Source organism: Aspergillus puulaauensis, chromosome 4 (assembly GCF_016861865.1).
Source record: "Aspergillus puulaauensis MK2 DNA, chromosome 4, nearly complete sequence".
Classification (NCBI taxonomy): Eukaryota; Fungi; Ascomycota; class Eurotiomycetes; order Eurotiales; family Aspergillaceae; genus Aspergillus; species Aspergillus puulaauensis.
In genome coordinates this window covers 2,277,320-2,302,827 of record NC_054860.1, presented here as the reverse complement: position 1 = coordinate 2,302,827, position 25,508 = coordinate 2,277,320, and the positions used below count along the sequence as shown (strand labels likewise).

General features: G+C 51.4%; 9 protein-coding genes across 9 annotated transcripts; 5 read left to right on the top strand and 4 right to left on the bottom strand.

The window, feature by feature from the left end:
* Positions 1-696: 696 nt before the first annotated feature.
* Positions 697-1,549, bottom strand: psf3 (DNA replication protein PSF3; the record flags this gene model as incomplete). The annotated part of the gene is made up of 6 exons (XM_041704062.1): positions 697-764; positions 823-931; positions 993-1,182; positions 1,259-1,317; positions 1,375-1,443; positions 1,508-1,549. The coding sequence occupies 6 exons, from the start codon at positions 1,547-1,549 to the stop codon at positions 697-699; spliced, it is 537 nt and encodes a 178-aa protein (XP_041556685.1).
* Positions 1,550-2,104: 555 nt separating this feature from the next.
* On the top strand, positions 2,105-3,819 carry APUU_40934A (Zn(II)2Cys6 transcription factor; the record flags this gene model as incomplete). Its single annotated transcript, XM_041704061.1, has 4 exons — positions 2,105-2,315; positions 2,383-2,454; positions 2,508-2,866; positions 2,911-3,819. The coding sequence occupies 4 exons, from the start codon at positions 2,105-2,107 to the stop codon at positions 3,817-3,819; spliced, it is 1,551 nt and encodes a 516-aa protein (XP_041556684.1).
* An 83-nt stretch (positions 3,820-3,902) lies between these two features.
* APUU_40933S (protein-arginine deiminase domain-containing protein) lies at positions 3,903-5,723 on the bottom strand (the record flags this gene model as incomplete). The annotated part of the gene is made up of 1 exon (XM_041704060.1): positions 3,903-5,723. One exon carries the CDS (start codon positions 5,721-5,723, stop codon positions 3,903-3,905), a length of 1,821 nt encoding a protein of 606 aa, XP_041556683.1.
* A 2,153-nt stretch (positions 5,724-7,876) lies between these two features.
* APUU_40932A (uncharacterized protein) lies at positions 7,877-10,597 on the top strand (the record flags this gene model as incomplete). The annotated part of the gene is made up of 1 exon (XM_041704059.1): positions 7,877-10,597. One exon carries the CDS (start codon positions 7,877-7,879, stop codon positions 10,595-10,597), a length of 2,721 nt encoding a protein of 906 aa, XP_041556682.1.
* Positions 10,598-11,615: 1,018 nt separating this feature from the next.
* Positions 11,616-14,801, top strand: APUU_40931A (uncharacterized protein; the record flags this gene model as incomplete). The annotated part of the gene is made up of 1 exon (XM_041704058.1): positions 11,616-14,801. One exon carries the CDS (start codon positions 11,616-11,618, stop codon positions 14,799-14,801), a length of 3,186 nt encoding a protein of 1,061 aa, XP_041556681.1.
* Positions 14,802-15,940: 1,139 nt separating this feature from the next.
* kgd1 (alpha-ketoglutarate dehydrogenase KGD1) lies at positions 15,941-19,267 on the top strand (the record flags this gene model as incomplete). Its single annotated transcript, XM_041704057.1, has 4 exons — positions 15,941-16,138; positions 16,206-18,250; positions 18,305-18,678; positions 18,729-19,267. 4 exons carry the CDS (start codon positions 15,941-15,943, stop codon positions 19,265-19,267), a joined length of 3,156 nt encoding a protein of 1,051 aa, XP_041556680.1.
* Positions 19,268-19,862: 595 nt separating this feature from the next.
* On the top strand, positions 19,863-21,991 carry APUU_40929A (putative PHD finger domain protein (Ing1); the record flags this gene model as incomplete). The annotated part of the gene is made up of 5 exons (XM_041704056.1): positions 19,863-20,255; positions 20,323-21,014; positions 21,064-21,278; positions 21,331-21,873; positions 21,933-21,991. 5 exons carry the CDS (start codon positions 19,863-19,865, stop codon positions 21,989-21,991), a joined length of 1,902 nt encoding a protein of 633 aa, XP_041556679.1.
* Positions 21,992-22,190: 199 nt separating this feature from the next.
* On the bottom strand, positions 22,191-23,363 carry dscB (the record flags this gene model as incomplete). Its single annotated transcript, XM_041704055.1, has 2 exons — positions 22,191-22,868; positions 22,959-23,363. 2 exons carry the CDS (start codon positions 23,361-23,363, stop codon positions 22,191-22,193), a joined length of 1,083 nt encoding a protein of 360 aa, XP_041556678.1.
* A 129-nt stretch (positions 23,364-23,492) lies between these two features.
* TFB1 (TFIIH subunit TFB1 family protein) lies at positions 23,493-25,486 on the bottom strand (the record flags this gene model as incomplete). The annotated part of the gene is made up of 2 exons (XM_041704054.1): positions 23,493-25,273; positions 25,345-25,486. 2 exons carry the CDS (start codon positions 25,484-25,486, stop codon positions 23,493-23,495), a joined length of 1,923 nt encoding a protein of 640 aa, XP_041556677.1.
* Positions 25,487-25,508: the final 22 nt, after the last annotated feature.

Sequence of the window (25,508 nt, the reverse complement as noted above, 5' to 3'; positions counted from 1 at the left end):
CTGGAGTTGATTCTGATTCTGTTGATATGATTGTTCCTAATATTCAACCCCGGTCCTCAGCCCCGCACCATCCATGGTTCAGCAACGGCCCATTTGGAGATCTCGGTCTACCCATGAACCGTGCATGTTCAGCTCGTGCCAAACAGCCCCGTCATCCACACGGGAAAGAGTTCCCCGCCTCAGCCCGTGGCAACCACACGCAGTTAAGACGTACCATGTGTTTCAATCATGTTGCTACTCTTACACTTGTATTATATATACCTTTCCTATATTTGGACATGTTATATTATGGACGAAGTAAACGCAGTCTCTCCTGCAAGGTTGATTCCAGAGGTTCTTTGTTCATCTGAGTGCGAAATGTTTGTCAGAACTCTACCCTGATTGGATCGGCTCCAACATGCTGCATTCCCAGCGCATCAAGTTTCTAATCCGGTTTAAAATTGAGTTGATGTTGATTGCCCACCGGGTCATACCGCATACGTAGCCATCTGGACTTGTGGACAGTTTCTTCATTATTGGTAAATTTTCCTAATGGTGGGCTTGGACATGGCATGTTAATCAGAATATCCTTTCCCAGCCCTGTAACACCAAGGTTACCATGCAGCAACATCCCGTTTCTTTCATGTAGTCGTTTCTCATAGCTGAGCGAGCAGAACTCAACTCTTTATTAAGGCTCACTCGTTGAAATGTTGTCCCTCATCTCTTTTTGGCTTCTCCCGCCCAAATGCGCGTCTCTTTAGCACTATCATGAGCGACACGGAATACTACTTTGTGGTCAGCAAGTCTCCAATAATTAAGTGGGAAGTCAAATGCAGGACATACACCGTCGTTCTGTCTCATCCAAGCCCTGTAAGAACTCCACGCCATCTCCAAGAGCACCCTTCGGGTTATGTGCATGGTCAGCAATCTCGGCAGCGCGCTTTTTGAAAGTCTGTCCAGCGAAAGTTAGCCAAGTCACCTCCCCAAAAGTATCTGAAATAAGTCCCACGTACAGTGCTCAAAATATCAACCATCTCCTCCTCTTCGAAAAGCTCTAGGACTCGTTCACTCAGGCGGTAATAGTTCGGTGCCAACGAGCGTAGGTCGACGGTCCTTGGGTCCGCCTTCAAAGCATTCGTTACTCGCTCTGACAGCGCAGACGGTATATCAAGCGTAACCAGCCGGGAAGTCCCTAGTCGCGCACTTTTGAAAATCAGACATGACCATCCTGACAAGTCGAATACTCGCTTGTTTGCTAAGGCGGGGTTGAGGCAATTACCCGATAGAAAGCATCTCACCCAGCCATAATGGTAGATCAATCCGGGTTCCCGCTTTAATCTGTCCATCCATAATCAGTCATAACTGTTCCCACTTGTGCACAGACAATGAACTTACATTCTCTCCTGGGTTGCCTTCTAAAATGCCAAGCCCTGGCACATCCAGTTCAAATGTGCATGGCAATTTCTGGATAGAAGCTTAGCTTTAGTACGCAGTAAGTTAGCGGGCATTGGGTAGGTTCTAGTCATACTTGAGCATCTGTCAAGATTGAGTCAATTTCATAGTAAGACATGTTGGCCCTTTGAGAAGAGTAGACTGCAATTCGAGAAATGAAGAGTTCACGAAGGAGGACCCTCCAGATCGCGTCCCACATAACGCGGTGTCACGTGATTCTGCTTTACTGGTTCTCTCAGCCAATCACATTACATATTCACAAACCTTCATTGTTCAGTTCCAATTGAGAAATCAAATATCTGCCAGATATCACTACTACTTAGCATGTCTTGACGCTGATGGTAAGATACAATCGTTATTTAGCCGCGGAGCGTACTAGCCGAGAACTCAAGGGCTAACTATGCGCTACTAGTCGTATTGCGTTGCAGAGAGAACAGTACTTCAGGTTTCAGCACTCGACGATGGGCACCACAGCCACAGCCGATGATGCTCTCTAGGCAACCCCATTAAACTCCGTCGGCTGAGATGTATAACTTCCCTCAGATTCCCGCTGTGCCAAATACGAGGCAACTCCCAATCCTGACCATGGTTAAAGGTAGTCACATGATTCACGCGACTATGAAACAATTGCCTGCTGTGAAGCTCACCTCACGTCACATCGTCAATCACTAGGATGACACCACCAAATGCGACCCGAAATCTGACCCTTGGACCTCAGTGCTGGGCCTGTCGCGAAAGACGTGTGCGATGTGGATCGGAGACTCCAGGGTGCTTGAAGTGTGCAGTTAAGGGGGTTGACTGCCCGGGATATGGCCATACAAGACCGTTGCGCTGGAGAAAGCCACAGAGCCCCCGCAAGTTTAGCAAAAATCAGACAGGAGAAGGTATAGGGCCTCGTAAAAAATCCCACCAGTTCTTGAGATAGTCGCTGATCATCTGGATTTTATTTAGGATCCCTGACTAAGGTTTGCCCTGTGGTGTTATCTCCGAAGAGCTTACAACTTGAGCATGAGATTTTATATTGTTTGTTATACAGTCTTTCGGCCATATAGGTACTGGGAGCTAACATATGATAGTTAATGAGCGAGTTGCCCCCGACTTAGTCGTGATGGACTCTTCGTCCAATCCATTTCGGTATCCACTGAAGTTATCTGCTCAAACTCCCGCATACTTTAATTATATCTATGCTTCCATCAGTACCTGTCATCGCATAATCCAACGCTACTATGGTAATATGCACATGTACCGCACTCAATCGACAGGAATGACCGTTTCGACCAAGTCAACTCCTTCACTAACAGGCCCCGACGAAGCAGCACTCTACCACTATCGCGCGTCAGCTCTCAAAGGCCTCAACGAAGCACTGTCTAAAGCAACAAGAAGCCCACCAAATATTGACATTTTAGGTGGGGTTATGCTAATCCTACACTCTCAGGTTCGTCTTTCCCTGGCAATGTCTACAGGTCTAACCACTGGCAGTTACAACAAGCCGCCTATGGACAATGGCGAATCCACCTAGATGGATTTAAGAAGCTCATTGAATTTTACGGTGGATGCGAACATCTCTTAAAAGACGACATACCTGCTAGTATCATTCTCGCAAACGTGTTGATCATCGATGTAATGTCAAACACCACCACCCCTGTACACTTCATGACGCAAGGCACACTCAGGTGGCACTCGGCGTATTTGGGCATCCTACCTCGTATGGATCACGATCTAGTTCCAACCCCGACTCCGATTCCACTTCATGTACTAAAAGCGGTCACTATGGTCAACATCGTCAGAGCCAGGTCGCACCAAACTAGAAGCGAGCTGGGCAGGTACCCGAACTTTACTTTCTCCTTGGTATTGGCGGAACTAGGTATCTCGCTTGAGACTGGAAAAACCGTTGAATGGCTTGGTGGAAGCTCGGCAAACTACGACGGGACAAATGTCCAAACACCTGACCATGTTCTATTTGCGGACTCCTATCAGTCTGCAGTCATAATTTACGCCACAGAGGCATACATGCTCATTTCCGAGAACAGCCTACATGAGGTCGCAAACACTATCCGAGACTCCGCCTACACCTCCTTGATGACCGCGCTGCGGGTCTTATTTGAGCTAAAAGACAAGACACAAAGCGGGGAGGCCTACTGGAAATTCATCTTCTGGCCGCTAGCAATCGCAGGTGTCCAAAGCGTTGTGGCAAGGCACCACCGAGGAGATTTTGAGTATATCTGCACTAAGCTGTACGAAATGACAGCTGCTCTCGGGTCCCACTGCATGCGAGATGCTGCGATATTTCTCGAGCATCTGTGGATGGAAACATCTGACTCGGGGGCAGATGGGCACCCGTTAACATGGGATGAGATATTCAAAGACGCGCCATTATTTCTTCTCTAAGCTAGAAGATATATTCATCTATCCATCCTAAATTATGCGGCGGGGCGATTTCAGAGCAACGAAACAACCTATAAATTACCAATCTAACTCCACCAAGTAACATCAGCCTCTCTCAGTGTATTTGAGCCGCAGTGAACCTCGCCGCCAACAACATGATGCGAGAGGTAATCGTCAACAAAGCTAATAGACATATTGGCTCTTGCGTACGCCTGCCGTGAAGCCTTTGCCATGATATCATCCCCCTCAACGACCGGGCCCCAAGGCTTCGGTGAAACATAGTGCTTCCCAAGCACCACACCATTTACCGTTGCCGGTAGAAAGGACACTAGCTGGAACTCCCCGGCCAAGACCGGTCCTGTGTGGGGTGGGAGGTGGTTGGGGGGGAAGTTAAAGTTGGAGGTTTTGAATAGTGTAGGTACGCGAATGACCTGCTCTAATGGCAAATCTACCTCCGATAGCAGGATACCCAGATTAGCATCGATATGGCGTTGCGCATACTTGTTGACTTGTTGAAATGTCTTATTAGCTAGGAGATCGTCGATGGTTAACTCGAGGTCCTCGGGATCAGCCAGCCCCTCGTCGACGGCGTCTGATGTACGGTTGAATGAAATCGCATGCACATCACCATGACCACTCTTACTCGCATCTTGCAGCAGCTTCATTGCAGCAATAGTATCGGCGATACCAATAGTCCAACCTCGTTCATTGTCAAATGGGAGAAACTGCACAAACTCGTCAACATGGCCGACCAAAAGCCACCCCGTCTCGAGGATGAGCGGCTCCTGGACTTTCTGGCTGTTGAGGAAGGTAAGCATCGAGTCAGCAGGCAACTGGTTGAAATGTTTTCCCGTGATAATTCGACCCGATTTGTAAACCACCCCAGACTTGGACGTATACGGCGGGGTGGTCTCGACATTCCCGAACGAGTTGATCTCCTCGTGCCCGAACCCAGGACCTGGCTGGAATCCGCCGATGCCTTCACCGCGGAGCGAGTGAAAGACCTGTCGACCAGCCACCCTGGTAGACTGTGCTGAGCGCAGCACGATACGTATTGAGATTGGCCCATCCGGACCGGGCATACTAGCGTACGCAGGCTCCAAGAAATCTTGGGCCCAAATATCCTCGTTCTCGGTACCGTTGAGGAGAAGCGTTGGCGTCTGTATCCCGGCTTCGCGGCGGCCATCGTTGAGATCCGAAAGGAATCGTCGTTGCGCATCGCTCTCCCCAGCGACACTGATAAGGGTATCGACTTTCTGGAGATGGTGGTGCGTTAGGACCGGCGCGAGTTTGAGTGCAACGGCATCACTCCCGGAATCCTTTCCACTAAAGACATCCAGCTTAACAACCACGTTTCCATCCCAGATATCACTATCCTTCACCAACTCCCGACTATCGAGGCCAAGTACAAGGCCCTCCTGGAGCTGTGTTGCATTGAGTCGAAACCGCTCATCAAGCAATGTCCACGCTGTCGAATCTCCACTATCCCCGTTCCCCTTAAGAAACAGCCTAACTCGCTGGTACGCCGCGTCTGGCGTCGCATAGACATACCCATACGCATCGGATGAAAGGTCTTTCATAGGAACAGTCCTCAAGGGCGCCACATACTTTGGTGACAAAAGCACATCGCCCGATGCATCGTTGCAGTATGCGAGCTCATCATTACTGAGTTTTCCCCCGTTCAGATCCGTCTTTGGACATCGGCCAGTGGTATCACCGATGTTCGGCAGGAAAATCGCGCCGCTTGATGCCGACCAGACAGCTTTATTAGATACGTCCGAGTTGCCTGAGATGTCGACGCCACCGTCACGGTTCGTGTCGGCGCGGATGTCGGGGTGGAGGGCTGCAAGAGCAGAAGGGAGTGTTGCGAGGGCGACGAGGCCCAGGTTCGAGGGCGTCAATCGCATGGTCAGATAATTGTATCAGGGCATGTAATGAATGGACGAAGCGGTTGTTCTGGCCTTGCTTGACTGGAGAGGATTTATATGCCCTTTTATAGACCAAAAATCCTCCTCTCCTACACTCCCTTTTCATGGCGATCATACTCAACTAAGTAATAAACCTGCAGCCCCAAGACAACCAGGACCTAATGGGCAATTTTCTTGAAGGGACACTTGCGGCGAGTCAGACAAGAAGAATGAAACTCCGTAGTCAACTAGGCAACGAAATATTATTGGGGCCATCATCTGGAGATGTCCATCATCGGGGTTACACTAAACTCAGTCGGGCAGGATTTGTGGCCAAGACAACGAGCGTGCAGGTATAGTCAGTGTATATCCTCAGGGTCTCACACCCTAACCATGCGGCACTATTCAGGAATAAGCACATCTTTTCGTGCTGCAGGTAGCGCCTTTCCCGTCCCGTTCCGTCGACAGTTGTACACACTTCGTTGGGACCGTGCTCCGGAATACCATCATATCGCTAGCCCAGCTCTGCTCCTCGGGAAAACCATACAGGCTCGGGACACGGGATACCTATGGAGACTTACCGGTTAGCGCATTCAAGCAGCAGGATGACAATATGCCGAGAGAACTCGTAGATGACTTCGATTTGAACACGGCCAAAAGCAGTGAAAAATATATCCTTAGCATTCTAGCACTACGGCTCCGTAGAACAGCTTCCACCATTTACGAGATTTCTGTAGTGCATCTTGCACTCCGCAAGATGCGACGAGAATCGAGGCTCTCAAGTCCCGTGAACAAAGCAGAAAAAAGACCAGGTATATCTCTACCATGGGCTAGAGTAGAGGTAAGGTCGTTCTGCCGGGAACAGGGGCCGAACTTTGAATGCTTGCGGAGTATTCATTGAAGTCTGCTGTGACCTCTCTAAGCCAGAGCCCGATCAACTGGGTATTCAGCGACCCTCACTCAGGCTTTGACAAGGCGACGAGAATATCCAGAAGATGATGAGAATTAGGGTGGCACGTCACAAGCCGCACTCAAAGCCCCGGTTGATTTTTGTGTGTAGAAAATTGCTGTTTTAATTATTGTAGACCACACAGGGAAATAAATATTATCTTTTGCAAAGGGAAGAGAAGTGGTTTAGAATTCTCCCAGAAGCGAGGTAGAATGTAAACACACCTGTGACTGCCTGAGAGTCGACCAGGCCAAGATTTGTCGGGTCAGGGCGCTCGGCCCCAAGCATTTTGGAAACTGGTCCATGGCACCCAATGTTTCCAATTTTCCGGTCAGGTTCCTGAATTCGGACTCCTGAGCGCTCTGGGGTAGAGCGAGGTTTCGGCCATGTTCATTCCGACCAACCAGGTTATCGGGTTTCGTGCGCGCAGCATCCAAAGCTCGCTATAGGCGATTGTTTTCGTTTCTTCTACGCGAGGCTCTAGCCGGTGATCGTCGTATGTTCGTGGGTTCTGGATCATGGCCGTGGATCTCGTACTCTTGAAGATCGACGTGCAGACTCTGAGCTAGATAGCTGTTCATTGTCCAACATTTGTGTGTTTCGGCCGGCAGCAACAGGAGTTAGCAGTGATCAATCACAAGTGAATGAGGCGGATGATTTTCCCCGTCCATTCAGAGCCGAGACAAGTCGTGTTATCGGACTTGGAGAGTAGCTGGAACATTGGAAGGAGTTTGCCCCTCAAGTGGTAAAATTAGAAATCCGTCGTCTTCCCTTGCCAGTCGATCTGGAACCGGCTAAGTCCACGGCCCACCACCACCTGCAACGGTCGACAGGCCGTCGACTCGATTCTTCCAGGTTTTTGAACTCTCTTCCAAGGACAGAGTAGTCCCTAGACCGATGATGGAGTTTTTATTATAGCTGTGCTATCGTGCCCTCAACTGAGGCATCTGTTCTTTTTCTTTTCCCCTTCTTGTCCCTCGTTCGCTTTCCATTTCCTCCAACCCTCCATTGACAGCACCAAGCCAAGGCCAGCCCGAATCTGTGGGCGCCTTATCTGTCAGGCGGGCTTTGATCATCGCCGTTTATTTCTTTCCCTTGACCGCATGGGGTTGCCCCTGCTGCGAAATCCGGTCACACGACAATAGATTTGATTCGTTTTGGATGGCCGCAGCTTGTCCATCTGTGTCCCCAACGTCTTTCGAAAATGGCGTACAACACCGTTTCCCAGGCCGACCATGACCTGCCTTCCGACTCTGACGACTCCAGGGGTCCGTCGCCGCAAGCGCATGCCCATTCTGCCTCATTCGAGCAAAACGCGGATCACATCGATGGCGCGGGCCATATGCAGCCTGCGGAAGCCGAAAACAGCGTTCAATCCATCGGCTCCATGATTCGCTTGATGAGAGCTCCAAGTTACGATGTGGTCGAGGACGACGATTATGAAGTAGTAGCCGATCCTTCAACAGGGCCGGACTTCAATAGTCCCAGTAGTCCCAACGTTAGCCCCCCTCGCCTTCATGCGCCTGATACACCCCCGACCGAGGACCGCGCGGAGCTACGAACACCTACTACCGAACACTCTGTCCCCCTCAGTCATCCAACTCCCGGGCTTCAGTCACTGCAAGGAGCATACCTTCATAATGTGGAGAGGCTAGAGAAATCGGCCGAACGTTTAAGCTTGAGCTCCGCAGATATCGGGAGCGAGATTCGCAGGATGGATCTCGAACAAAGAAGAAGGGCCTCAAGTGCTGGGTCGGCCTCCATTTATACTTCTCAGGATGGACTCTCTCATCGCGACTCGATGCAGTCGGGGACTCGTCTTGCTCAACTCTCAGAACATCATGCCCTGGAGGAATTCTCCGAAAACCGAACGGCTCAAGCTCTCGCTCACTCTTACCTTCCTCCGCTCCCTGACCCGGTCCCCTTGACGACAACCGATATCAACCAGAACGCGCAGTACCACGCAGATATGGGCCAGATGCAGATGGAGCGACCCTCTTCAGCTGCATCGGGCGATACATACCGTCAAGCCAGGGTGTTGTTCAATGACTTCGACGGTGTCCATTATGTTCCTCTTGACAAGGGCTTGGAACTTGCACGCCAGCTATCACTGACCAGACCCCCCCTGGCCGTCGGGGCGGAGTCGGACAAACAGCCACAAGAAGGGAAGGATATGGTCTTCTACCCAGCACCCGTACCAGTGATGCTTAACCTACCGCCTAAGCTTTCCCAGCGTCCAGGTCAAACAGAACGAGAGAAGCGACGCACGCAGCTTCTCGATGCGGTTGCGGCTGATAACAGGAAATCGGCTCCATACCTGTCCGAGCAAGGCCAGCCCGCGGGGAACGACCGCAGACAGACTAAACAGTTGTCCGATTTACCCCCGCATCTTCGTGCCAGCGTCTTCTTCGAAGCCCCAAGTGCATCAATTGACATCGATCATACCCAGACCTCTGCCGTTGCAACTCTTGACAGTATTCTTGATGCATCGACAACAGCCCCTGTCACTGCGTTTACGGACCATCCTTTCGCGGGGCCTTTGCGCCCAGAAATGTATAGCAGCGCGAAACATGGGAAACTCCCTAAAAGCGTGCCTAAGGACCCGCCCAGAGAGCGAAATAGACTGAGGCGTAGGAGCGCCCTTGATTTGGTACAGCAACCCTCAGGTTCGGATTTGCGGTCAGGTTCGCCCGCAACGCACAATTTATATCCCAGCACAGAGGCGGAAGCCGTGGGGACACATGAGCGTAGCTCTCTACGCAGGCACAACAGCGAGTCGGACTCTAGTGGCTCAGAGAATTCCGAGGAGAGTTCGAGCAGCGAAGACGATACTGACGGCGACAATGACGAGCAACTTCAATTTGTAGGGCAACCAGCTACCTTACTTGCGGAATTAGAGAAACGAAAGCACGATCTCAAACAGAGGCGCCGAACTGCAGCGAACGTTGTCGGCATGCAGTCTACCCTTCTCGAGCTGGATGCCGTGGCGGCTAAACAGAGCGAGCATAGACGGCAGAAACGCATCGCCCTTGCTTGGGAACACCCGGAAGCTGCTCATCATAACGATGAAGATGAGGACGAAGATGTCCCTCTTGGCATGCTTTTCCCCGACAAATCTCACGCCGCCGACGAGGCACGACCGCTAGGACTTATGGAAAAGAGAGAAGTGGAAGAAGGTGAGCCGCTGAGCAGGCGGCGCGCGCGATTAAGAGGCGAGCCGCTGCCTCAAATTCTCGACCGACGTCCTATGACTATGCACTCTCAGATCGCCCAAAGCGCGCTCGCTCCGAACCAAGAAGATGATAGTGGCGAGGAGGGGGAAACTCTCGGTCAGCGGTTACGACGACTTAAGGGCCATGAACGCAACGTATCCAAAGCCGATACCGACTTCACTACTGAGCTATTAGCAGAGTTCGACCACCTGAAGGAGGACGAAAGCAAAGACAACCAGAATGAGCCTTCTCAGGAGGACGAAACTCTAGCAGAAAGGCGAGCTCGCCTCAAAAAGGAGGCGCTTGAAAAACGGAATTCAGGGCTCAAAATTCCCCGGTATAGAAAGAGTATGGCTGATATTTTTTCTGCCCCACGTCCGTCCACTGCTAGTCAACAATCTTTGCTACAGGAGGTCCCTGGTCCCCAAGGGCTTAATCACCAGCGGTCTTTCGATAATCGAATGTCCATGCAACAGTTTCCGCCAGGTCCGCCAAAGACATCAGCAGGGTTCTCACAATACCAAGCAGCCAGTCTGGCGGGTCCACATGGCTACCAAATGGCACACCCAAATACTTTCTACAGTGATGCAATTTTGGGCAACGGAAACCTAAGTTATGCGGTGCCACCCAATATGCATGCCAACACCGTACAACAGCCGGTTAATCCGGGACAACGAGCAGTTATCGACCGCTGGAGGCAGAGCATCGTCTGATTTGTCCATTTTCTTGACTTTTGCTTATATTTGTTCCGGTGTTTCGGGGTCCTTTAGCGCACAATGGTTGGGAGCATCAAGCATTCAGCGTTCGGCTTTTAATTTTGTAAAATAGCTATGACTGAAATTCTGTACATTATGATTTGCATATTAATGATGATCAATTCGTTGGGTTTAGTTACTTCTCTTGTTTGCTACTTGACGAGAACTTGGCGAGGGGCTCGCCTGGGCACTATATATATATAATACTAGGAACTTGTAGAAAACTCTCTACAAAGTCAATATGAAAAGAGTGCATGAATTCTCATTGAACACAGCTATATAAGGCCTATTTATACCTTTCCATTCTCGAGCTAGGAATAAGCGAGGGTTCCTTGTGTGTCCCTGTAGTGAAGCCTTCGTTTACTATACAAACGGTGAATGTCGTCGACCTTTTTCATATTGATATGGGAGGTGAAGAACCATCCCTTCACCGGGATCGTCGATGTCGACAGAGCCTTCGGCCGTGAGCACTGGACGGAATGCTGAAAATTCCAGGGAAGCAGTTTCCGTACGAAACATTGTCTCCGGGAATCTCCATTGTTTGTGCAGCCTGAGACATCATTAGTCGAGGATGCCTGAGGGTTCCAAGGTTTGTGTACGCGTTACCCGTTTTCGAACGTCATTTAAATAACGCTCAAATTCCTCACGAATATTTGCCTTGCGCTTTGACATCGTTATCAATCCTCCTCACCTGCTCTGGAATTCTGGCCCCTGAGATCCTTGTTTTGACTTAAAGGTTTGGATTCATTTGCTACCTATAGATCCTAATTTTAGACGTTAATAAACGCTTGCGCAGTTCTAACTGGCCGCGTTGCCCCACGTCCTTTTAAGAGGTTGATTTCTCCGCCGCAGAGAGCTGGAAGCCTGGAACCAAACAGACCAGCGACCGTTCGAGCAAAATGCGGTGCTTCTGCATCTCCTGAGCGAGTATCCTACCCGAGCCATACGATGCAAGTGATCTGAATAAAAGCTGGCCATGGTCTTCTCGTACTGGTCGCGTCGCCGGTCAAATCTCTCACCTGTTCAAACGCCACAGCCCACAAAAGTACCTGCGACCAGCGGTCCTCTCCAACTACCGCTCATTACTGATTCCTTTCTGAACTTGGATGGAGAAAAGACGACAATCTCGACATCTACAATTGATGCGCCGTCATCGTCGACCGCCTTACCTGCAGCCGTACCATCCTCCGAGGACCATACAAGACCCGGATCGAGCCCCGAAGAACGTGATAAAGAGCCGTTAACTCTCACTTTTCAATCGAATCACTCGCAACCCTCGTTACCCCCGGACACCCCAGACCACCCCTACGGGAGCTCCTCCAAGCCCGGTTCACCGTTTCAGTCATCCAAAGGACCGTTGAATACCCCGGCCGTCGACAGCCAAACGAAGCGCTCGACTTCACCCGGAATGGCGCCATCGGGCCATCGCCGCTTTCGAACCTCCCCCGATGAGTCTCCGGGAGACAAGGTGCCGGCATCGCAGAAAGAGCACCGGTTTGAAGCGCGGACGAGCCGCCGGCCAGTTGATCGTGATGTGCAGCCAGTGGAACATGTTCCGCAAAAGTCCGGAAAGACCATGCTACATCTCTTGAATCCCATGTCGCTTTTGGCCAAGAGACGCTCACATCAGGTGGCTGGGTTGCGCGTGGAAGATCATAATAAAGGCTCCAAAAGCCTTGTTCCCGCGATCCCAGATGACTTTGACCCGCGCATTCGAGGAAACATCGTCCATGATTTTTCCGCACCTCGTCCTCGACGTCAACTATCCACTGCACCTGCTCCCAAGCAAGAACAAATCAGTCCACAGGGCGTCCCTGCTGTGACTCAACATGAATATACAGGGGATGATGCAAGGGTGCGGTCAAGTGAACCAAAGAGCCCTTACTCGCCTTTATCAGATAATATGAAGAGGCACAGTGACCACTCACCTGTGTTCAAGGAGCACTTTGAGGATGACAAAAGGGCCCTGCAAGTTGAAAACAAAGCCTATCTACAGTCATCTCTATTGACGGATGCCTCAAACCGAGATCGCGATCCACATTCAATACCCGTCTTCGCAAGAAATCTACCTTCATCTATCACAGATCTTGATAAGCGGCCACCCGATGAGCAGCCACAACCGACCCCTGAGGTGGAGTCACGGGCTGAAGACGACACGAACAAGGTTGAAGACTCAGATACTTTTGAGGTTGACCTACCACAACAGCTTTCTGGACTACCAAAGCACTTTAAGAGCAATGCTTCCCGATTTAGTTTTGATATGAATGGTGTTGGCTCCTCCACACAGGAGAAACTATTAGAAGAGAAACATAAGGAAAAGGAAGCCGCACGAAAAGCCGAAGCGCGGTTGAATGGGGAATTTAGCGACGCTGAGGATGATTTTGATAATGAGATGTTTGATGACTTGGACGGCCTTGAGGAGGAAATCCCTGGAGTTAATGTGGACGCCGATGAAGGCGACGAATTCAAGGACTTCTCAGCCCCAGGAAATATATGGAACAAGTCCTGGCTCGCTCCTAATTTGTCTCCAGTTGTTGCTAGCCCTGTTCAGCCAGAGATGTCGACCCTTGAAGATGTTCATATCCCACCTGTCAAACAGGACGAGCCTGACCATTCAAAGGAACCACCTCCACCGGACGATTCTACGCCAAATGATTCTACACCAGCTGATGATATCTCTGAGTCGTCAAAGACCTTTCTACGCGAGTCCACAGACTTCTCCAGTGTTCCGTTGCAGTCCAAGACATTTTTACGGGAGTCGACGGACCTGTCTGGTGTCCCCTTGCAATCCATACCTGACGAGGACGATGACGATCTATATTTTGACGATGGTGAATTTGGTGAACTGGATGCCGAAGCCGCTGGGGATAAGTTTGACGAGTCTGTATTTGATGACCCAACCAGCCATCTATATGATCGAAAACAACCTACTTCCACGGATTTACCAGGGGCTCCGCTGCAGCCAATACCGGATGAGGACGATGACGACCTGTATTTTGATGATAGAGAATTCGGTGAACTGGACGCCAAAGCTCCCGGGGAACAATTCGACGAGTCCATCTTCGATGACCCGACAAGCCATTTATATGAACGGAAACAACCTACAGCATCTGCCCAGCCTCACACTGGTGATTCTGAAGCACAACCAGACTCGGGCTATAGCTTGAAACATGCTCCGAGCACAGCGAGCGAGCATCATCAAGGATTCGCCCCTAGGAGATATGGTAGCGTCGCCGGTAACATGCCAAACCAGGAACTTGTGAACTCTCATAGCAGCGTTTTGTCTGAGCATAATCTGGAGGCCTTCCATAACGCACTAGCAGATGCGGCAAACCAATCTGCTGCAAAAGGCCGACTTGGGCATACCACGAGCGTCAGCGAACGATCCATGGCCCAAGAAAGTGCTCAGACGGCTGACTCCCAACCGGGACTCGTATCAGATGAGAGCCGTGTCAGCCAAGCAATGGACCCCGCATCCTTTGATGAAGTATTCGAAGACTTTAATTACGATGATAATGACGACCTGCTCTATGATGATCCGATAATCGCGGCTGCCAACGCCGAAGCCTTAGAAAACGACGACGAGGGCTTTTACGGGCATGAGTTTGGTTTCTACCCACAAGCCTATACAGATGGCTCAGAACTTACCAACGGGGGATATTTTGGGCCCCGGGGCCCTGAAGGTATCTCTCGCACCCACAGTGGCCGTGGGAAGTTCCGAGAACCCAGCCTAACGCCCATCACGGAGCGTAGTGAGTGGAGTACTCGCAATTCGATCATCTCAGTCAATGCCCATGGAGTCGCCCACTCTAATCAATCCGTATCAAGTCCTGGGCTTGCTCAGTTAGTCGATCTGAACAGCCTTGAAGATGAGATGTCCTTAAGCGCACTTATGAAGCTCCGACGTGATGCCTGGGGCGGAAGCAATGGTAGCCTCCGCAGCCGCAGCGCCAGCCCTCCTCCTCAACAACCTTCTGCGTCAAATAGGGCTAGTTTTGCTTTATCTGACGTGAGCCCGACTGTGCATACCTTTCCTCCAGACTTCCTTGGGGGGCCTATTGACTCCCCTATCCGAGACTCCGACAAAGGACCATGGTCATACCCCATTCCTCAGCAACGAATGGAACGACCGACGACCGCAGAAGGAGAGGCGCAAAGTTAACCACAACCCGTTTTGATATCTATTTGCTCGTATATATTTTTTTTGTTTACCATTTTTTTGAAGATTAGCGTTTTGTATATGACTCGACGACTGAAAGGGTTTGGCTGGGATTTGTTGGCATTTTGGATTGTGTAATCTATCTTTGCATATGAACCATATAATCATAATTCTTACTTCCCATGGGTTACTATCCTACCAAATATCTCTCTCGGTGCTTTGCATTATCTAACAAGTTCTAAAGACTTGGTCGCAGGAAGAAGCACTGAGACGTTTAAATTGCTGATTTGTCTTGGGGCCATAAAATAGTGCTTCCCCCAACTGGCCGTGGTCTAGATCTGTTATACCCGAGGCATAGCCCGACCAAGTCAAGGGTGATAGAAAAGGAGGTGAGGTTATGGGCCGTAGTCCTGTTATGTTTTCTTAGTACGAAGGTTGAGAATGTGTGATAGCATATCTAAATGCTACTCCAGAAAGTACTGGTATTAAGGGTTCTGACAATTCTCTAGAACATTGATAGGAGTGCCATGCGGAAGATCGGATATGACCTTGTCCCTACCAACCGGTACGGCGGGAACGTTCGGGCCGTGAATGGCTGTCTGGCTGCTACCTCATGCTGAGTCATCTGGGGCGTGCCAATCAGTCTCAGCCAGTGATTTGGTAGTATTTGTTACTGGAACAGCCTTCCACTCCCTTAGCCGGTTGACCGTCACAACTCCCGGTATTTCCATCTTTGCTTCTGCTTCCTCTTTCTTGGTTGCGATCATCTTTCCCCCTGACATATCCCCTTCAAACCTGTTCAGTTGTTGTCAGAGAGTGTTCAGCTCTCTCTGATGAGTACCGTTTCTACACAGGTGCTGCGGCAATTTTAGTCGACACCTGTTTTAACTGGTCAAGTTGTCCGTCACTCCCGTGCTTTTTTTCCCTTTATCCGTGCCAAATATGCCTCATGCAAATGTTACCTGCCTGCTGACCTGTGTTTTCCAGTGACTTCATAGATTTCGACTGTCACTATCCTCTATTCTATACTGCTCTTTCTCGTTTACTACACGTTGCATCTTACGCGACCGTACACGTCATAAAAGTTCCTAGCTTCTTACCCGGTTTAGTGAGAGCTCTTCGAGCACCGAAAAAATCCCGCAATGTTTCGTTCTACCGCGATGAAGGCGACCGGCGGCAACATGCTGCGCGGCTCTGCCTGCTCTTCATGTAGACGGTCAATGTCTCTCGCTTCTACTGTTAGACGTGCCGACTCAAGCTCAAAATTCAGCTTGGCCACCCGACGACCTCTAGCCCTTGTTGGCAGGAGATATTATGCCTCCGCTGAGGATTCTGGTGTGGTAAGTCCATATTCATTGTAAATTAATTGTGATACCTGGCTAACTTGTATTGTTTCATCGCCCATAGGCCGCCAGCGACTCCTTCCTTCAGGGAAACACCGCGAACTATATCGATGAGATGTACGTCGCATGGAAAGACGACCCTTCCAGCGTCCACATCTCGTGGCAGACGTATTTCCGCAACATGGAGGAGGGTAAGATGCCCATCTCGCAGGCCTTCCAGCCCCCTCCTACACTTGTCCCTACACCCACCGGTGGCGTTCACCAGCAAATGCCTGGTGCTGGTATCGGCCTCTCCGCCGGTACCGACGTCACGAAACACTTGAAGGTCCAGTTGCTTGTTCGCGCTTACCAGGCTCGTGGTCACCACAAGGCTAAGATTGATCCTCTGGGTATCCGTGGCGAGGCCGAGGCCTTTGGTTACAGCAAACCCAAGGAGCTTGAGCTTGACCACTACGGCTTTACCGAGCGCGATTTGGACGAGGAGTTCGATCTTGGCCCTGGTATCCTGCCCCGTTTCGCCAGCGGAGACCGCAAGAAGATGTCTCTCCGTGAGATCATTGGTGCTTGCGAGAAGATCTACTGTGGCTCATATGGTGTGGAATATATTCACATTCCCGACCGCAAGCCTTGCGACTGGATCCGTGATCGCTTTGAAGTTCCCGAGGCCTACAAGTACTCTGTGGATGACAAGCGCCGCATTCTCGACCGTCTGATCTGGAGTTCCAGTTTCGAGACTTTCCTCGCTACCAAGTTCCCCAATGACAAGCGTTTCGGTCTTGAGGGTTGCGAGACCCTTGTTCCCGGTATGAAGGCTTTGATCGACCGTAGCGTCGACTACGGCATCAAGGACATTGTCATCGGTATGCCTCACCGTGGTCGTCTCAACGTTCTGTCCAATGTTGTCAGGAAGCCCAACGAGTCTATTTTCAGTGAATTCGCCGGTTCGACCGAGCCCTCCGATGAGGGCTCCGGTGATGTTAAGTACCACTTGGGTATGAACTTTGAGCGCCCCACTCCCTCCGGTAAGCGCGTGCAGCTCTCTCTTGTCGCCAACCCATCCCATCTTGAAGCCGAGGACCCTGTTGTATTGGGTAAGGCCCGGGCTATCCAGCACTACAACAACGATGAGAAGAACTTCGACACTGCCATGGGCGTTCTTCTCCACGGTGACGCTGCCTTTGCCGCTCAGGGTGTTGTCTACGAAACCATGGGTTTCCACTCCCTGCCCGCATACTCCACTGGCGGAACCATCCACATTGTCGTGAACAACCAGATTGGTTTCACCACTGATCCTCGCTTTGCTCGTTCCACTCCTTACTGCTCGGACATTGCCAAGTCGATTGATGCTCCTGTCTTCCACGTGAACGCCGATGATGCTGAGGCTGTTAACTACGTGTGCCAGGTCGCTGCTGACTGGCGCGCCGAATTCAAGCGTGATGTTGTCGTTGACATTGTCTGTTACCGTAAACAGGGTCACAACGAGACCGACCAGCCCTCTTTCACCCAGCCTCTCATGTACAAGCGTGTTGCCGAGAAGAAGCTCCAGCTCGATATGTACGTCGAGAAGCTCATTTCCGAGGGCACCTTCACCAAGGAGGACATTGATGAGCACAAGAAGTGGGTCTGGGGTATGCTCAACGACAGCTTCGACCGAAGCAAGGACTACCAGCCTACCGGTAAGGAATGGCTGACGTCCGCCTGGAACGGTTTCAAGACTCCCAAGGAACTTGCTACCGAGGTTCTGCCTCACCTTCCCACTGCTGTCGAGCCCTCTATCCTGGAGCATGTTGTCGACAAGATCAGTGGTGCTCCCGAAGGGTTCACTATTCACCGCAACCTCAAGCGTATCTTGTCCAACCGCAAGAAGTCTGTTGAGGAGGGCAAGAACATTGACTGGGCTACTGCTGAAGCTCTCGCCTTTGGCTCTCTTGTTAACGAGGGCTACCACGTCCGTGTGTCCGGTCAGGATGTTGAGCGTGGTACCTTCTCTCAGCGTCACTCTGTGCTCCACGATCAGGAGACCGAGTCTACCTACACTCCTCTCCAGCACATCAGCAAGGACCAGGGTAGCTTCGTTATCTCCAACTCGTCTCTCAGTGAATTCGGAGCGTAAGTTTGGAATGTCCCCTTTTTGCATAAACAAATATCTAACCCCTTTTATAGTCTCGGCTTCGAATACGGTTACTCCTTGACCTCTCCCAACGCCCTCGTTATGTGGGAAGCTCAGTTCGGTGACTTCGCCAACAACGCTCAATGTATTGTTGACCAATTCATTGCATCTGGAGAGTCGAAGTGGTTTCAGCGCTCTGGTCTGATCCTGTCTCTTCCTCACGGTTACGACGGTCAGGGTCCCGAGCACTCCTCTGGCCGTATGGAGCGTTACCTCCAACTCTGTAACGAAGAGCCCCGTGTTTTCCCATCTCAGGACAAGCTCGACCGCCAGCACCAGGACTGCAACATGCAGATCGTCAACATGACCAACCCTGCCAACCTGTTCCACATGCTGCGTCGCCAGATCCACCGCCAATTCCGCAAGCGTATGTTTTTCTTCCCTTTCCATTAAGTTATCTGGCTAATCGGTTTCTAGCTCTTGTGATCTTCTTCTCCAAGTCTCTTCTCCGTCACCCTATCGCTCGTTCCTCTTTGGATGAGTTCACTGGTGACTCTCACTTCCAATGGATCATTCCCGACCCTGGTCACGGAACTGCTATCGATGAGCCTGAGAAGATTGAGCGTGTGGTTCTCTGCTCTGGTCAGGTGTATGCTGCCCTCACGAAACACCGTGAGGCCAACAACATCCGCAACACTGCCATCACCCGTGTTGAGCAGCTGCATCCATTCCCTTGGGCCCAACTAAAGGAGAACCTGGACAGCTACCCCAACGCCCGTAACGTCGTCTGGGCTCAGGAGGAACCCCTCAACGCCGGTTCATGGAGCTACGTCCAGCCCCGCATTGAGACCCTGCTGAACGCTACTGAGCACCACAACCGCCGCCACGTTTTGTACGCCGGTCGCGCCCCAAGTGCCTCCGTGGCCACCGGTCTGAAGTCGGTTCACTTGAAGGAGGAACAAGAATTCCTCGAAGATGCCTTCTCCGTCCACCAGGAACGCCTGAAGGGCGAGTAGATTCTCGCAATAGAAGTGTTTATGTTTTCATTCTAGGTGATTTATTTCAGAGAGGAGCGGGCTCAGCGTCTACTCATTTTGGTTTCTATTGTATGATTGATTTCCTTTGTCCGTGGCTTACTGTTTGTTTTGCATCTGTCCTGGTTGCGCTGGGCATTGGTATCTAGGGTTGACCCTGGTAATTATATCCTGGGCTGGCCTGTATACCTAGAATGTGTCTTTTTGCGTATATGTAAAATAAGTACACGTTGGTATAATATCAATTCTATCTCGTTCTATCGACTTGACTGTCAAATTGTTACTCTTGGCATATTTTGGAGATTAGTTAGACGTCATAATTCAAAATCTTGGCTGAGTCACCTATATGCCCGTTTTTTCAGGCGCAAATAAAGCTGGTGCCTCAGTCCGCAATCAATCTTTCTCCGCACTGCCCGGCCCCGTCGTCTCGTTTCTGCTTTTGTTTCTAACCTCGTCGCCAGCCCATCTTTTGCTCTCGTTGACGAGTGCTTGTTGCGGATTTGCTAGTCGTTTTCTATTAAAATCTGCTTGTCATATACTGATTGATAATACCCTCGCTTCTCGTCTCTTCGAGAGAATGTCGGCCGTCGCTCCGTCGGCCCTCAGCGCTCAGGGTCACAGTGCCCGTCAGTCAGCGCGCCAGACGAGAACGAACCCCTCGCGCACATCCAAGACTCTTGGACGCTCATCTTTTGCCTACGGCCATGGGATAATGGAAGACCCGGCATCGTCGCCTGTGCCCCATGGATTCTATCCTGCTCTCACCCATTTCACGGACGCTATAACCGCCCTCCCACGGGAATTTCGACGTCACAACTCGTTGCTCAAGGAGGTTGACGCTAAGGCGTGGGCGCTTGAAGATAATCTACTACAGCTTCTGAAGGATTCGTCTGAGACGCCGGCAACTCCTTATCCTGCTAACCCTGCGCCTGTTATCGGAGGAGTTGTTCGAGATGACCTCCAGCCCACGGTAAGTCAGGGTCAAGTCCAGCGCAAATACCCAAGTGCATGCGTACTAATTACTTGACTGGTTGTAGGATGCTTCACGCGAACCCGAATCTCCTGAAAGCAAGAACCGCCGCGTCCTTTTCGATCATGTCCGACATACCCTCTCCGATCTCATGATGACAGCTGATGAGAAAAACCATGTGATCTCCAACGCGAACGATGAACTCGACCGCCAGATCATGCGTTTAGATTCTATATTCCCGTTCATTGCGGGTGAGATTAGCGATGAAGCTCGCCTTGGGAGTCTTAGTCACTGGGCTTACTCGAATCGGAATGGCCCCAAGACCACCTCCAACGAGCGTCCTCGACGAGAGGTTGCGTCGAATAAAGATCTTGTGCATGCTCTTCAGGAAGCTGAAGCTGCATCACGCAGTGAGGCGAGACGTGAGGCAGTGCTGGCGCGCAGACAGCGTCGGGCGCACGCGGACTCAGACATGGATGACATTCGTGCTGCTGGGTCTCGGAAGGGACAGAGCAGCAAGAGTCGTCTCGCTGGGGGTGACCACACCTCTGCAGGTCACCACCAATCTGGTGCGACTGGCTCATCAGGCCAGGCCAAACGTCGCAAGGTCGAACGGCCTGTTGCTGTGGAGGCTGGCGCTGCTATGGAACGGTCTGCTAGCGGTGTCGGGGCCTCTGGGCGGGCGGTATCGAAAGATGTTGCTGATGCGACCAAAAAGCGCTCACGAGCACCTAATTCTAATGCAACTTCTCGCAAAAGGTATGCTTGCTTTGTTCTATTCTGGTATGACTTGACTAATTGCGAATAGAAACAACACTGGGACCAACGCCGCCGACTCTCCCGTTATTCCTCCTTCTCCGATTATCGGTGCTGCTGCGGCTGCTGCGACTATTCCACGCAGCGCAGCTAGCCCTGGACCTGGCTCGTCGCGACCACAGTCCTCAAGGGCACAGCAAAACTCAGCGCAGCCAAATTCTCGACAAAGACCGTCATCTTCTGCGTCTAACCGTATACCTAACTCCGGTATGGGTTTTTTTCCTGTATACTCTCTGCCGATCAGTGCTAATGTCTGTAGGCAAAACCTCCGAACCAAAACTACCATCGAAAGAGACACCTTCCAGGACAGAAATGGTTCCTCTTCCAGATACCTTCCGGCATATGCCTGAACCCACCGATATTTCCAAGTCTTTAGCACCACCCGGAAACCAACGAGAGGATATGGATACCAAACCTGCCGAGTCAATCGAGTCCGCAGAAATCTCGGCACCCGCCTCAAACAATGCTGCTAAAGGAAGGGTATCCAAACCTGCAACTCCCGTGCTTGCTTCCGCAGAGCCGATACAGCCGCGCACGCGACCAACGCGAGGTACAGACCCGGCGCCGAAGCGTACTCACAAGAAGAACGGCAGTACCGCGGCCGCGGCGCCACCGCCACCTGTATCAGACCCCGAGGAATCACTCCACGAAGGTGATGACGAGGACGAAGAAGGCGAGCCGCGATACTGCTACTGTAACGAGATCAGTTTCGGCGAGATGGTTGCGTGTGACAATGACGCATGTCCCCGCGAATGGTTCCATCTATCCTGTGTTGGGCTCACGAAGCCTCCTGGACGAAATGGTGAGTTTTCCCTACTAGCAAAGGAAGAGTTCAATTGTTCATCTGCTAACGATTTGTAGTTAAATGGTACTGTAATGAGTGCAAGGAGAATATGCGGCGAAGTCGCAATGGACGGTAGATAGCCCATGAGGTAGTGTCCTTCTCCGACAGATTTAGACATAAACCATTATTTCGGCAAAATAGGCCTAGCGATTATTAGAAGTTGACTAGTATTCAATCCTAATAACATTCTTTCCATATAATTCTAGTTTCCAACTGAAGCAAGATGTGGTATATGTAGGAATATAAGGTAGGCTCCAATGTAGGCAAGCACACGATCACCCCCTCCCAGCTCTCAGCCTACTAGATCCAGCCCCAGACCCAGAAGCATCCGTATTCGAGTTTGAACTCCCACTCGCCGCAGCAGCAGCCTCGCTCTCCAATCTTCTCCGCAGCCCCTCAAACCTAGCCTCCTGGCCACCTCCACTCCCACCTCCATTCCGTGTAGAGAACGTCCCACCTTCCTCCCCAACAACCCACGCCGGCACCCTCCATCCCGCACTCCCGCTCCCAGCGACACAAGGGAGAACGTCCGCGCGCCAGGCCACGCCAACAACCCACCCTAGCGCTGATGGCAGAAGCATATATGGGAACTGCGAGAGCGCGAGCTGCGCGGCGATTAAGTATGTGGTTGATTTGTCTGTTAGAGAGATTGTGAGGGTCTTTTGCGGGGATTCAGCAGTGTCGGTTGTTTGTGATGCGGGTGTTGTTGTTGGGGTTGAAGCTGTAGGTGTAGACGGGGACGGGGACGGGGACGGGGACGATGATGAGGTAGAAATGGTATATCTATATGTCGAGGGTATAGAGGCGTGGTACTGTGCAAGCAGCGCGAAGATTGTCCCCGTTGGGCCAGATGGGAGGTAGTTTATTTTCCCGAAGGTGAGCGGTCTCACGACGAGGGTTAGGAGGAGGGGCGCGAGGAGTGTCGTGTAGGGGAGTGTGCTGAGGATAAATGTCTGTAAAGAGCGAGACGTGCGGATTAGCATCAATTCTCTATAACTTTCCCAGCTGTTGTAACTCTTGTATATAAGAGGAGGGGAACATACAGCAACCTTCCGACTCCCCCATCCGCGCTCAACAACTCGAACATGGTAAACCAACAGCGCGGCAAAGAGCGCCTCCGTGGAGTTCGCAAACCCGGCGATCTGCCAGATCAGGCAGCGCCAGAACTGGCCGTAAGGGAAGAGGTGCGGGGAGACATGGATGGCGGGGAGGTGTTTAATGTCGAAGATGGAGAGGGCGATCGAGGCCGCGATTGTGTAGATTAGGAGCACTTTTGTGAGGGGTGTATTTGATAGGCCGCTTATCTGCATGCTGATGACATTCGAGCTAAGCTTCTCCTGAGGATTAAGTGTGGGGGGGGGGGTTGCTGTTTCGTGATTGTTTGCGACGTTGATGTTAAGATTTAAGACACGTTGGCAGTTGCGGAGTTGGATGAGGGCGGCGGTCATTTACGGTAACCAAAGAAGATGGGGGGCTGATCCGGAGAGCCTCGGCATACCGAATACATCCACGTTTAATGTACCAGATGAATAGCAGTATGTTCAGGAGAAATATTACTGAAAATTGCATTTTGTTAATTACGTATTGCTCGAGTCTATATTCTTCGTCTCTTCAGCCAAGGCTTCTTTATACCGCGTCAAGGCCGTTTCCAATGCCCGGATCGTCGGCCCTAATAAGCGCCTCACTGCTTGCTCTCCGCCTGGGATACTCTCTAGGTTAATTCGTAGCCTTTTCCCTGTCGCCTGCAGCACTTCGCGGGCATGCCGCTTCACCTTATCCACCTCCACCTGGCGCTCTGCCTCTGCATCCGTCGCAACGGCGTTGATTCGTTCGATGGCGCGGTTGAGTGACTCCACCAGCGACGATACCTCGCCTGCACGGTCTGGATTTCCCGAAAGGAATGCCTGCCAGAATTGATGGAGGAATTCCGTGGTCGTTGCGTGTGTAAGCGTTAAACGATCGTATAGTGTATCTGTCAGTCCGTAGGTGCCTGAGTTCGCCGAAACCTGGAGCTGGGCACGTCGGTCCTTGATCATGTCAAGAATCTGTGTAGATGCGAGATGCCGCTGGTGCCTCGAGCTAGTTGTTAAATCCTCATCATCTTCATCCTCATCGGGGTCAACCAATTTGCCTAATGGCGCTGCCCCGTCGTCGCGGAAATTCCGCTCAATGGCGGTGCGCAGATTCTGTAATATCTGCTCTGGATCTTGCTGTGCAAGAAGACGGCTGCGTTCATCCTCGGCGAATTTGGCCGCTGAGAAGAATCGGTTTTGGTCCCGTATGTTTAGTAAAACGCGATTTGCCTGCTCGTCGCCGCGCAAATCGCGCAGCTGCAGTTCATCGTATGTCCCGTCATCCATGGTGCCCACGGGCGCTGAGGGTGCTCGATCCGCAGGCGCGACGTTCGCCATGATCTTCTCACTCAGGTTGTTCAGTGTTCGAATAATTGGCACTTTCTCTACAGCTGACGGTCTCATGTCGATATCTGGTCGATTTCCCCGACGCTGACTGTTGTTCCCTTCGTTTCCTTCCAAGTCAAGGAAATTCGGCACCTGAACCTCACGCGGGAGATTTCCAGACTCATCTGCTTTCAGGTACTTGTCCAGAACAGCATCCATCGCATCAGCTTCTGAGATACGTTCTCCACGCAGCTTCTTAAACAGTCGACTCTGGAAAAACCGCGACCAGAACTGCGATTCACTCAGCTTCGGCACATTCTCATCATACACCCGTTTCACGAGCGGATGCTGGCCGAAAATCAATTGGATTTGCTCCTTGCTGATATTCAGCTTCGTCACATTATCTTCCGTCCGCGGCTTCAGCGTCGACAACACATTATAAGATCCTCTAGTCTGGGATCGCTCAATAGCATGCGCCCGCAAGAGGTGCAGCCGCGTAGACCAGAACAGCGACATGAACTGGCTAGCCGACAATGTCTCCGGTTTTGTATGCAGTGACTCCATAAACATCTTTTGTAGGTTCGCGTCCGCCTTCAGTAGCGACTGCTGTAGCTCCACATCGGTCCTAAGCCGCTTATCATCATCCCACCAGTGCTTCCCTGTGCCTGGGGACGAAACCGCGCTTGCCATCGCCATGGCCGCCGACATCGCTCCTGCTCCTCCTCCTCCTCCCTCACCTGTCGATGCGGCTGGAGTCTCCGCCGGAGTTTCAGCAGTAGATTTCGCTGCTTGGATCGCTGCGCTGAGAGCATCTTTAATAGCATCCGCTTCTGCTCGCGCCGTCGCGCCCGCGGTAAACGAAAAGATGTATTGTTCGGGGTTCGCGGAGGCTCCGTTCGGGGGAAGGACAAAAATCTTCAGCATAACTTTTGGGCTGCTAGCGGGTGTCTGCTGTAAATCTGTGTCTGTTAGATCTTCGTTTCTCTGACGATCCGTTTGCAAAAAAAAGACTCAAGGCAACGCAACGCACTAGTGATTTGAGACACAGAGAGCGTAATAGACCCGGACGCGCCGCTCGCTGCCGGAATCCAAGAGACCGACTGGCGGTCGGACGACATCGCCAGGGTCCCATCTTTCTTCTTGTACGCCGCCGACCCGCTCGGAGGTGCCATCGTGGTCGAACTCGACAGCGTC